General features: G+C 45.8%; 1 protein-coding gene across 1 annotated transcript in view; it reads left to right on the plus strand.

The window, feature by feature from the left end:
- The window catches only part of CFAP61 (cilia and flagella associated protein 61), an 85335-nt gene that overhangs the window by 33429 nt on the left and 38875 nt on the right, over positions 1 to 13031 (plus strand). The window contains exon 17 of the mRNA XM_056487201.1: positions 5067 to 5194. Coding sequence (XP_056343176.1) covers positions 5067 to 5194 — 128 coding nt within the window. The remainder of the gene's footprint in view (positions 1 to 5066; positions 5195 to 13031) is intronic.

The following is a 13031-nucleotide window of genomic DNA, read 5'->3' on the forward strand; positions in this document are numbered from 1 at the left end:
TGACCTATCTTTGTTTTGAAAGCGTGGTGTCGGTGCTGTACAGGTGTTAATGACATTTGCAGTAAACTGAAATAGGCACTTCTGCTTACAAACAGGTCAGACTTGGCTCACAGATTTTTCTAAGCTGCTTGTTAGGTTGATAGTTCCAGTTTATAAGGAGAAAACATATATTTTTGCCACCATTATAAAATGGAGATCTATATCTGTTCTCTCTAAAACATGATTCTCTGACCCTACAAATCAATCTCCCCTCATATCCTGGACTATTATTTGTTATCTCATGTTCATTATTTGCAGTATGAAACATTATGATTCTTATTCTATTTTTTCCAAGCTTTTGACTTTCTACCTCTCAGGTTTCTCAGTGAGTTCAGTGTATTTGAGTTGCTGCTGTGTTGCCCTGAGTCTGTACATGAGGTGCCTGTGCTGGCTCTGGCTCTTCTTTGTCACTGGTGAGTGACTCTGTGTGTGTGTGGGCAGCTGCTCAGTGTGCCCAGACCACTGTGACTGTCCCTTGTGCCTTCCTGTCCTTCCCTTCCTTCCCAGGAAAACAGGGAGAGCTGAGCTGTCTGAAAGTGGCACCATTCTGAGTCCACTGCCTTGGCTTTGAAGCAGAGCAGCATCAATCCTCAGTCCTTACATGAGTGTGAGCTGCCCAGCCCTCTCTGGGCTGGGGATCCAAATGTCAGTGCTCAGAGGGAAAAAGAGCAGCTTTTTACCATGGTAACAGTGGTTCTGTGAGGAAATGAAATAGATGTGCCCGTGCTCTGCTCTCTTCTGCTGGTTGGAGTTAAGCAGGAAATCCCTGGTTTTGTATGGAGCCATAGGCACTGGCATACAACTGGTTATGAATATAGAGGTGGCTTTTTCCAGGAGCTGAAGATCAGCATTCACCCACATAGGCATAATAATGCTGTAATAATACTGACTCCATTCATAAGGGCCTTGGGGATCTGTGGATGAAAATATTCTGTGCAGGAGAGGTGTTATCTGTCTGAGCCAGTTCCCAAGAAGAGTTCTCTGACAAAGACAGAACAATTAGGGCTGCACTCTTCATCACTGTTTCTTTTTCTGTTTTCTTTTCCTTCTGTTTCTGGTATAAATCTGTGAATGCTTGGAAACAGCTTTTGAAAACATGTTTGCAGAGATTTCTAATGAGGCTTTTTGGAATGTAGCTAGTATTTAGAAAACAATTCCTAATGCAGGCTGAAAAAGCATGCATTTTCCAGTCAGTTTTGTTCATATCACCTTGGTAAACATTGATGTTTCTTTTTTTAACTGGTGGTTCAAATGGAGCTTGAAATGAAAATAGCTCTGTTTGCTCTCCTTGTTGTTTGCCTGCTGCTGTCGCTGAGCTCAGCACTCCTGTCTAACAGCTCTGTTAATTGCTCTCACAGCCTCTGATGGCTTCTGCAGCAGCACTTCAGGTCCTGGGGGTCCTCTGGAGCAGCGCTGGGGAGCCCTTGCATGGGGAGTCCCAGAGAGGACTGCAGCAGTCTGACTCACCTCTGAGTGTTACTGGGATAAACTTTCCAGTGCCCACTTTAGAACACAGGGCTGTTTTCTCCCTGACAGGGCTGAAATACTGAGTCCAAACTTTTGTTTTTACATTTTTGGGTGTTCAATTTCCATGCTTTTGGTTGTTAGAATGAAGCGAATGTTTGCTATTGCAGAACAATTATTATAAATGTGTGTAGAAAGCCTACAGCAACCCAGGGTCCAATGTTTAAAAACAGAACTAAAAGGAGCCTCAAAATATCCTGCATGTGAGTTTGTACCATCAACATATAATGTGAAGTCCTGGGTAAATGTACCATGAATCCATTCCCAAGGCATGTGCAGAGCAAACAGGAAAGCTGGACAATGAAGCTGGATGTGGTTGGAAGTGCAAAGAAAACGATGTGTTTGCTGAAACCTAATCAATATTTCATGGCTCCTTTTCCGTTGGTTGCTCGGGGTGGAAGGATGAGTGCCTTGTGGATGCCATGGATTAAAGCTGCTCTGGGCCGTGCTGTGCTGTGAGGTCAGGGTGAGAGCTGTGCTTCCTTGCAGGTGGGTGTGGTCAGTGGCTGGGGCTGCAGCACTGCTTGAGCCAGGTCTGCTTTGAAGGCTCAGAGTGGTGGCACTGCCTGTCCATGTGCAGGAACAGCCCCATGGGCTGGTGCCAAAGGGCCACCCCTGCCAGCTCTGCCCTCCCTCTGCCCCCAGACAGGAACAGCATGGGATGCAGTACCCCAAAAATCATGTGAGAACCAAAGAAAATCCTCCTTTCTGGGCTCACATATGCCTTGCATACATCTGCCAGTGGCAATTAATGCCTTTCACCTCGCATTAGTTCATGATTGCTGGTTTATTTAATAGATTGGATACAAAATAAATGTGCTGGTTTGCTATTGACCTATCAATTATGATGTCTGATTACCCCTCTGGGGGGCACAGGTAGCCATTTGTCCTGACATTTTGTTAAAATAGGTGGTATTATGGGACCAATCCACCTAATTCCTTACTCCCCAGGGCCCTTTAGTGTACTTAGCTGTAGGAAGGTGATTTCTGGAGCATGCCAGCTGTTGGTGCTGGGGCCATTGTGTGGGGAACAAAACAGGTTATATTCTGCTCATAGGCTGCCTTTGTGTCACTGATACAGAAGCCATTTCATAAATTAGACACAACTCTTCCCAGGGAAATTGTACTCCCACTTTAATTGCTGCAGTGCATTAAAATAAACCACCAGCACAGCAGTAGGAGGTGTTTGAGCTTGGCATTGCCTCGAGGCTTATTGGTTTATGCTGTTTGCTGCTGGCATTCCTGTCTATTCTCATTGATTAGTTACATTGCAGGTAGTTTATTTTCAGGGTTTTTACCATTTTAAAAATTTATTAAGAGCTGCATTTCAACACAAACAGCACCTAATCATTTTTCCTCCAGAAGTCATTGCTTTTCTAGCAAGTTGCCAGTGTGTGTGTGTGTGCAGCAAACCCCAGCCTGTCAGGATTGCTGTCTGCCAGTCCTGGGAATGTACCAGGGTGAGGGCCCAGAGTCCTCCATGCCTTATTGTGGGGCTGGGAGAGCTCCACATGTGTCAGCACTGGCAGAGCAGCAGCTCCTGTGGCTGGGGCATAACCACTGAGTGTGATACCAGAAATGCAGTCACTTTGATTTGGAGCAGTGGGGGATGTCTGTAATACTTGGCACTGGCTCTTCTCATTTCCTAAAGTCTCCTCTAAAGATGTTCACTTCCAGGGAAATACAAAGGGCTTTGTCAGTGTGCAGCTGTTACAGAGGTAGTCTGCATGATTTAATTTATAATTCAAACCCCTTTTGCTGGCAGATCCTTGTGTGAGGGGTGTTCACCCATTTCAGGAGCTTTGAATGGGATTGTGGAGGTTCTCTGTAGGCCCTTGCCTGTGTCCTGTGTAACCCTGGCTTGGAGCAGGTGGTTCTGTCCCTTGCCCAGGTATTCTTCACTGACCTCTGGTAGGCAGCCAGCCTGGGCTGGCATACTTTTGGAGATATCTTCTGGAATTTTCCCAGGGCAGCCCAGTCCTTGAGCTGAATCTGGCTCACCACTGGATGTCATCGTTGCACTGTTGTGAACTGCAGCTCGAGGAACATTTATCTGGCAGTAAAAAATAACATTGCCTGACCAAAGGTGACATTTCATTTTGCTGCATTCTGAATGACTTGCTGTGCAGTCATGCCACTGGGCAGGGAATTGATCCATAATGTTTCCTTGAGGGACTGGACAGCACTCCAGTGAGCTCCACAGTGTGGGGTGGCTGTGCTGAAGCCTCAGCTGTGGAGCTCCACCACTGCAAAGGCATGGCATAAAAGATCTCTTGGGGATCTCAATGTGCTGTGTACTTAATTGAGAAGCCCATGTAATTACCACAGCTTTCAAAGAAAGTACTTACTCTGCATCTATTGAGTTACTCTGTCAGCTGGTATATAGAGAATATATTCCTAATGTACTTCCATGGCAGGAATTTAGAGGAGCTAATTTTATTAGTGCTGTCTCCTATTTGTAGTAGAGGAAAACCTGTTGGAAACCTTAGATTGCTTCCTTCCAAATGCCACAGCAGGAATTTATAGGGGAAGTGTTTGACAAATAACAAAAGTGGCTCCAGTTTCTACTGGTCTTCCCAGTGCAGCTCTGAACCTGCAGTTACCCTTTCTGTGAAATGGGAGTGTAGGCAACCCAGAGCAGCAGGAAAAATGCAAAGTGTGCTGTACCGTGAGATGGAAAGTATTTCCTTGTCTTTCATTAGAAATTTGAAAGCTAAATATAGTCAAGGTAAAAAAAAAAAACACCCAAAAAACCTGCAATAGTATCTCATCTCTTAGCTGCATATTAGTTTTGAGAATCTTTATTAGGTAGTGAGACCTAGAGACACATGGAAAAAAACCCACGTGGAATTTATTCCCCTAGCCAGAATGTGCATGCAGTGGTGTGGAAGCTGAAATTACAACGTGGCAGTAAGATTTGTGAGTGGAGTACTGGTCCCACTGGTGTTGAGGTACTCTTTTACTCCTCTGGCAGCCTGGCTTTCCTTAGCTGCTCTGTGTTTAAGAAAAGAGAAGGATAATTTTGGAAAGGGACTTTTCAATTAAACACACAGAACCACTCAAAATAGAAGTTCCTAATTGTTTACAAGTAAACCCATTTCCATAAATCAACCAGCAAGATTAAAAACTGCTCTAGGAGGTACCAAAATGGCCTTAGCAATATGTAAATGTAAGTTCTTGAGGTGTGTGATAAATGGCAGTGAGTGACAGCACAGGCAGTGTTTTGTCCTCTGCTGCAAGGATTCCAGAGCATCTTGCTCAGGAGAAGCCAGACCATTCAGCTCTTGCCATTTTCTGTGACCTATTAGACATGCACATATTCCACATATTTTAGTACCACTTACCTGGTGCTGTGCACATATAAAAATGGTATTAGTCATGTCAGTGAGCCAGAAGAAGTTTTGTGTGAATGCAAGGTAATGCATCACTGAGAGTTTAATGATTCCTAGCAGGCTTTGACTGTTTTTTTAATTCTTCTCTATGTCTTACATATTTTTATACAGCTGAAATATTCTTTGAACCACACAAATCGAAAGCTGGTGCTGGAATCCAAAGTGTGCATCAACACTAGAATTGTGGTAGTTGGTGCATCTGATGTTGGAATCTCTTTTCTGGAAACGCTGGTTTTTTGGTAAGTTTTTAATTTTATTTCCTTTGCTGAAAAGGATGTGCTCCCTTTTGTGTGAAGGGGGTTGTTTCTTGCATTTAAAGCATTCCTTGAGTCTGTCTCAGTTACTGGCTGTTAAATGTCTGGGTGGATGGAGGGATGGGTGCTTTGGGACTCACAGCATGGCAGGCAGCTCCCTTGGGAGGCAGGGAAACCTGTGGATGAGTTGTGCTGTTCAACAGCCTCCCCAAAGTGAGGACAGGGTGCTCTCTCTGGTATCTCACTGCTGTACTCCCCAGGGGCTCACTGGGGAGTCACACTGTGAGGATGCAGAGTTTAATCACACATACTAGAAATGTCATGAGAGACTTGCAGAAATGAGTATAAAATTCAAAATCTGAGCATGATTCTTACAAGGTGCAACAAGAACTGAGAGAGTCTGGTGCTTTTATGGGAGGTGGAGAATGGAATGTATTTTCAATACATCAAGAGAAGAATAAATTGAAGTGCTTTATAGATGTTGTATTGCTGGAGCAGTGCAGAAGACAATTTCTGCTTCTTGCCCTTCTCTTAGTTCTTGACTTCCTGTAAAGCATCCCATCTCAGGGTAAATAGTGTCCTCTCATGCTCCTGTTCTCAGCACCTTTAGGCTGTCAGTTCCACCCAAATTCAGTTAAACCTGTCCTTTAGAGCTTCTAACCCATTTCTTGTTGTTCCTCCTGTGCTGTTTTCTGCTGATGTTTCATTACAGAGCACTGTGAGGAAGGCAAAGCAAGTTTTTGTGCTCCAGCTGTGTCTGCAGTGAGCAGCCTTTGCAGGTGTTCCCTCAGTGTTTGTGCTCCAGCTGTGCCTGTGCAGGTGTTTGCAGGTGTTCTCTGTGTTTGTGTGCCAGCTGTGCCTGTGCAGGTGTTCTCTGAGTGTTTGTGCTCCAGCTGTGCCTGTGCAGGTGTTCTCTCAGTGTTTCTGCTCCAGCTGTGCCTGTGCAGGTGTTCTCTGTGTCTTTGTGCCAGCTGTGCCTGTGCAGGAGTTCCCTCAGGGTGTTTGTGCTCCAGCTGTGCCTTTGCAGGTGTTCTCTGTGTCTGTGTGCCAGCTGTGCCTGTGCAGGTGTTCCCTCAGTGTTTGTGCTCCAGCTGTGCCCGCTGTGCCTGTGCAGGTGTTCTCTCAGTGTTTGTGCTCCAGCTGTGCCTTTGCAGGTGTTCTCTGTGTTTCTGCTCCAGCTGTGCCTTTGCAGGTGTTCTCTCAGTGTTTCTGCTCCAGCTGTGCCTGTGCAGGTGTTCTCTCAGTGTTTGTGCTCCAGCTGTGCCAGCTGTGCCTGTGCAGGTGTTCTCTGTGTCTGTGTGCCAGCTGTGCCTGTGCAGGTGTTCTCTGTGTCTGTGTGCCAGCTGTGCCTGTGCAGGTGTTCCCCCAGGGTGTTTGTGCTCCAGCTGTGCCCACTGTGCCTGTGCAGGTGTTCCCTCAGTGTTTGTGCTCCAGCTGTGCCTTTGCAGGTGTTCTCTCAGTGTTTCTGCTCCAGCTGTGCCTTTGCAGGTGTTCTCTGTGTCTGTGTGCCAGCTGTGCCTGTGCAGGTGTTCCCCCCAGGGTGTTTGTGCTCCAGCTGTGCCCACTGTGCCTGTGCCAGATGTTGCCCTTGGAGCTCCCTTCTCTTCCCTTTGCCCCAGGGCTTAGTCTGAGCCACACTCTGCCCGAGTTGTGCAGGACCTGTCCCCACTGAGCCTGTCTTGGCACCCTGCCCCAGCCCCAGGGTGCTGCTCACAGAGCCACAGAGCCAGCAGGCAGCACTTAGAGCACTTTCACAGAATTTATATTAATAGAGGTATAAATTTGGGAAAGATTAGTTTTTAATTTTCACATCAGCAGCAAATAGCCTCCTGATCAATGTGAAGGCCTTTTAAAACAATTTAGTTTAATTTACTCATAATTTTCTAATATTCCCTGCAAAGGTTACATGCACTAAAAATAGCTGGATTGAATCAATTTGTGAGCCCTAATCCTTAAAAAGAGGAAGTCGTTTTCTCATCATTATTCTTCATCCTTAATTATTTTACATTACCAGTCACCATAGAAACACACAAATGAAATTCACTTACCGATGTGGCAATTATTAGAGCTCGATCTTGCAAGTGTTTCCAACTTCTTTGAGACTGAAGAAATACATTTTGTTACTTGGTTGGTTTGGGGTGTTTTTTCTACATTCCTTTGCTAGTTTCAAAGGAATGGGCAGGGTCAGACCAGAACAGCACAGGATTACAAACCCCAGTATTTCCAGTTAATGCTGGGGGCTGGTTCCTGGAGCAGGATGCAATCCCAGGCAGCAGGGATGGAAGTTTGGCTCAAGGATCGTGGAGCTTGCTCCCAGCACTGTCTTGTCACTGGTTCCAGTGCAGGGAACCCCTTGGCTTTTACCCACCTCTTTGCATACAGCTGTGAAACCACTATTGGTTTTGATTATAGGGAAAAATGGTTTTAATGCCTGGTTTTGAAAACCTCCTTAATCCAAATCCTGATGCAAACAATGACTTATTCTCTGAGGATGTTGGAATGTATGTGATGTGCTACAGGAGACAGCCATAAGTGAATGGTGCCTAAAATCACAGTATTTTAATGTGAAATGGTTATGGAATCTATTTCCTTCTCCCTGTGGGTACATTAAAATAATTATTGCATTTAAGAATGGGCTCCAAGGTTTGAACAGGGATCCTGTGAGCCACTGGCAGCTCAGGGTACCCAGGATGGGCTCTGAGGTTTGAACAGGGATCCTGTGAGCCACTGAGAGCTAGGGTACCCAGGATGGGCTCCAAGGTTTGAACAGGGATCCTGTGAGCCACTGAGAGCTCAGGGTACCCAGGATGGGCTCCAAGGTTTGAACAGGGATCCTGTGAGCCACTGAGAGCTCAGGGTACCCAGGATGGGCTCTGAGGTTTGAACAGGGATCCTGTGAGCCACTGGCAGCTCAGGGTACCCAGGATGGGCTCCAAGGTTTGAACAGGGATCCTGTGAGCCCGTTATCTGGCAGCACAGGGCACACAATATCCTGCACATCTGGCCTGTTTGGCTGTAGTTAGCATAATGCTTGCTGGTTAATTAGGCTTTTTATCTTTGCATTTGTCTGGGAACATCTGAAGCCTTCCATGTTGCCTGTCCCTAATTAGTTGACTAATTAAATAGTTAGTGCTTACTTGCTGATCACAGAGCTAACATGCAGTGAATGGGTTAGTGGTGGCCATTGTTGTGTCCTATTTGTCTTTGCCCCATGAGCTGACACGTGTGTGCTTCCCTGAGCCTTCCCCTGGAGCCTCAGCCTCAGCAGCCTCATCCCTCAGTCTTTGTGGCCTCCCATGGCTGGTGGAGAGCAGAGCTGGGGCTGTGACAGAGATAAATGTGGTGGGTCAGAGCTGGCCATGTCACACAGTCGGCATCACAACAGCAGTGACTGATCCCACACACAGACAGGGAGAGTGTGGGTCAGCACAGCCTTCCCAACAGCCTCTGCCTGAGAATGAGACTCAATATTTTAATTACCATCAATATTTTATAGCTGCAGCCTTGCTTTTGAGGCTGTCTGCAGCTTTAAATAAGATTATTGCAACTTGAAATACTTGCCCCTTGAACATATACATACTCTTCTCTGAGTGTTCTTTCACACTTGAAATTTGCAAGTATTTGTAGATTTTCCCTTTGAATACTTCATGGTGAGTGTAGAAGCTGATCTTGGAAATAGCAGTTTTCTCCTGAAAAGCCTGCTCAGAGGTGGAGTGAGTCACAGGGGTGTTTATAGAACACTGGCTGCATCCATCATCCCCTGCTGGTGACTCAGCTCTGAGCTGGTCACCTGGTCCCAGTCATCAGTGCAGCTCAGGGCAAACACACAGCACTGCTGCACCAGGGCTGCCCAGCTCCCTGCAGCCATGGAGGACAGGGCACCACTCTCTCCTCTGCTCCTGTCTGCCTTGGTTTGAAGTCTGTGCCCAGAGCTGAGCCCTCCAGAGGCTTGCTTGGAAGCACACAGTGTGCAGGCTGCTGCATGGAGGAGAATGGCTTGTGTGGCTGAGCTGTGCTCCTTCCCACTGGTGGTTAGTGTGGGCTTGAGTCCTGTTAGTGTGTGTGCTCTGAGGGCCAGAGTCAGGGTGCTGGCCTGTGAAGGTCACTCATTGCAGGATGGATGTTTGAGATCAGGGGTTTGGCCCTGCCACCTGTGTCCCTGTCCTTCCAGGGTGTTTGAGATCAGGGGTTTGGTCCTGCCAGGTGTCCCTGTCCTTCCAGGGTGTTTGAGATCAGGGGTTTGGTCCTGCCAGGTGTCCCTGTCCTTCCAGGGTGTTTGAGATCAGGGGTTTGGCCCTGCCAGCTGTGTCCCTGTCCTTCCAGGGTGTTTGAGATCAGGGGTTTGGTCCTGCCACCTGTGTCCCTGTCCTTCCAGGGTGTTTGAGATCAGGGGTTTGGTCCTGCCAGATGTGTCCCTGTCCTGCCAGGGTGTTTGAGATCAGGGGTTTGGCCCTGCCAGATGTCCCTGTCCTTCCAGGGTGTTTGAGATCAGGGGTTTGGCCCTGCCAGCTGTGTCCCTGTCCTGCCAGGGCTGCCAGCCCTGTGTTGTGAGGAGCTGGCACTGGGGGTGCCTCAGAATGTGCAGCTTCAGTGAGTTTTGTGCTGTGCTGCTGGCAGAGTGGCACCAGTTAAACCTCAAGCTTCCAGGTTTAAGGGCAGTCTGCCTGGTGGATCTGGGAATGGTGAGGGTGCCCCTCTGAAGGCAGCATTGCCAGCTTTGCACCAGGCTGCATCATGGGGTCAGAATTCTTGTCTCCTCTGCAGGAGTTTGGAAAATTGCAGTCTAGTACACAGCCATAAAACCCCACCACCTTGGTTTTAAACATGGGTAATTGGGCAATAACTTTGAAAATGACCTATTAGCAAGCTGGAGTCTGCACTGTGTGTCACTCACTGAAGCACTCACACAGCAGCAGTGAAGTTTCTACCACACTTTAGTTTTACTGCCCAATTTATGGCACCTTTATTTGTGGGAAATGGTGTTGATGTCTCTCAGCTGTGGTTTGGAATCTGCAAGGTGATTAAACAGCAAGAGACTAACTGCCAAGGCCATCATCAGATATCCCTCATTTTCTGTCTAGGAAAAGAATTGCCATTTTTGAAGAAAATGAAATGCCATAAGACTTGTGGAATGGAAATTGGAATTTTAGGAAGGAAGGGCTCTCACTGAAGCAGTGGTTTATGGTGCTTTGATTAGGTCAGGCTCAAAGCTGACTTAGGTTTGGGATGGCAGAGCTGCCCTTGTGAACCCTGTGGAAGGATATGGATGGGTTTGATTTACTGTGTTTTGAGTGGCCAAGGAAAAGAGCTCTTTAGATTTCCCTGCCCTGTTACAAACTAATTCATACTGTAGGAGCTTTCCACGTTGATTTTAGTAACCTAGATTGTGAAAATGCTGCAGATCCTGAGTGGATGCTCTAGTTTTTGTAAGCAAAATCAGTTGCTGGGAAGTGAGAGGTGACTGGAAGGGACAAAAGCAGTGAAGCCACAGGAGGGGGATGAGGAGTTTCAAAATAATGAGTTATAAGGTGGATGGAGTTCAAAAGAAGAAACTGGAAAAAGTGAGAAAATCAAGATTGTGGACTGATGTAAAGCCACCTAAAAAAAATAGGAATTAGTAAATGAATTGGAAGGCAACAGAATCAGAGTTGCTGGTGTGTTTAATTTTATTGTCTATAAAAGGATCAGCACAGAGGATGGGAAACAAGCAATATAACCACAAGAAAATAACTGCAGAGAAGGAAATCTAGGGCTAGGCACTTGAAGGGGAAGAGTGAGAGGAGTGATTCATGTAACCTAGCAGGAGAATCCAAATTTAACTGGAGGAGAACAGCTTGTGAGACAGGATTGCCCTGGGTTTGGCTGGGATAGATTAATTTTATTTCTAGTGGCTGTGTTTGGATTGCCTATGAGAATAATGTTGATACCTTGCTGATGTCATTGTTACTAAATAGTGAACCTCAAGTTCAAAGTTTGGTGTGAGACCCAGCTACCAGTGGTGAGAGAAGCACTCCCAAATCCTTGAAGGGTGTTGGTCAAAGAGTGAAGGAAATGTTCTTTAGCTCTTGAATGGATTCTTGCTAAGATGTCAAAAATGGTGGCAGTATGGTTTTCATGGCCTGGACTGGCAGGAAGTTTCTGGAAAAAAAAAAAAAAAATCCAAAGCACTGTTTCATCAAAATAGGAGTTTTTAAAGGGACCCTGTTGTTTTAATAGCAGGAGAAGCAGCTGGGGCATGATGAAATATTTTGCTGAGGGGAAGAGTTGTCATGGGCCAGGTTGTGTGGAAAGCCCCTCCTTGAGCCTTGCATTGACAAGTGTCCCAGTAAACACTGTGCTGATATCCCTTCTTTTGTTGAGCAAATTCATTCACACTCAGCCCTTTTCCCTTGTTTGATCCAGGGGAGAACTGGCTAATCCTTGTTTACTGGTAATTGGAGAGGGGTAGCCTGGAGATGCACATCTGCTGGTCAGCAGTCAATCTGTAATTGGTGCCCTCAGGAAGGTTCTGGAGGAGAGGTGGTTTTGGTGGGTGTGAAATCTGTTAGAATACCTTCTCCTCCTGGACAAGTCTCTTCTCCAGATCCTGATTGCTGTTCTTGAAATGTTCCCTTAAAAAAAGACGTGCTTTGGATGAATTGCTCCTTTGCAGGGAAGAGGAGAGCTGTCCCCATCTGCCTTGCACAGGCAGAGTGACACCTGGCCGTGCAGAGTTCCTTGAACACAGGTCATGACCTGCTGAGACTCTTGTCACCATCTCTGCTTCTGGGCTCCTTCCTCCTGCAAAATTCTTAGTGTTGTTCCTTTTTGTTTGCAGGACAGAGATCTTCCTGATTTCAAAGTTTTGTTAATGCAAGACTTTATCTCATCTTACTTTTCAGTGTTTAGTCCTGAAATCAGATTTTTTTTTTTTTTTTTACTATTTTCAGAATGATCTTGAGATGCTATTTTTATAAAGGCTTTGCTGCAGTGAAGCTGAGGATCCAGTGTCATTAAGACTTTACTTTTGGATAGGTTATAAATTCAGATATTATTGTTTAAAAATTATATATGCAGGAGAGCAGTTCACATAGTTACCAATTTTAGGAGGCAGATAAAGCATTATCTTCTGTCACTCCTTTGTTTTAGTTTTTATTGATGACTGGGAAAATAATCTTTAAGAATGCAGGATTTCAAATAAATTGAAATGCTCGGGTTCATGGAGACTACTTTGCTGCACTTTATATTTTGCAGCAGAAGTGATTTGACTTGTTGTGATAATGAGGGGTTTAATGAAAGCAATTAATTAAATTATTTGTTCAGGCAGCTTCCACCATCTAAGCTTCTATCATTATGCCACACACAGAAAGGGGGGGGTGGGGGAAAGGTAGCAAGACATCAGGCAAAAAAATCCAGCAAAATGAGCAAGGAATACTCTAACAGATTCACAAACACCAGGATATATGTAAAAACTGCACTAAAACTTTTCTGTGTGTCCTTTTGATTGTGCTCAGTAAATTGGTAACCCTGTTTTATTTTGAGGACAAGGGTGTACAGATTTTTGTTTTTAGCCATCCTCCAGAGCCAGTGCACTGAAACCCAACACCTTTTACTTATTTCCCTAGATACTCTAATCCCTCCCTGCTTTACCAGTGTCTTTGAGCTGTTCTTCCCTCTGTATCCACAGCAACGTGAATCCCTGCTGGAATTATTTGCTTCTGAAATGCAGGTGCACTTGTTTAACGTTGCACAGGTTCAGGGCTCTTAACTTGGAGACTTTTCCACCAAATGGGAACCTCCACTTTGCCATGTTTTGGGTTGGGCACTGTTGTATCTGTTAGCA

This window comes from Oenanthe melanoleuca, chromosome 3 (genome assembly GCF_029582105.1).
Source record: "Oenanthe melanoleuca isolate GR-GAL-2019-014 chromosome 3, OMel1.0, whole genome shotgun sequence".
Lineage (NCBI taxonomy): Eukaryota > Metazoa > Chordata > Aves > Passeriformes > Muscicapidae > Oenanthe > Oenanthe melanoleuca.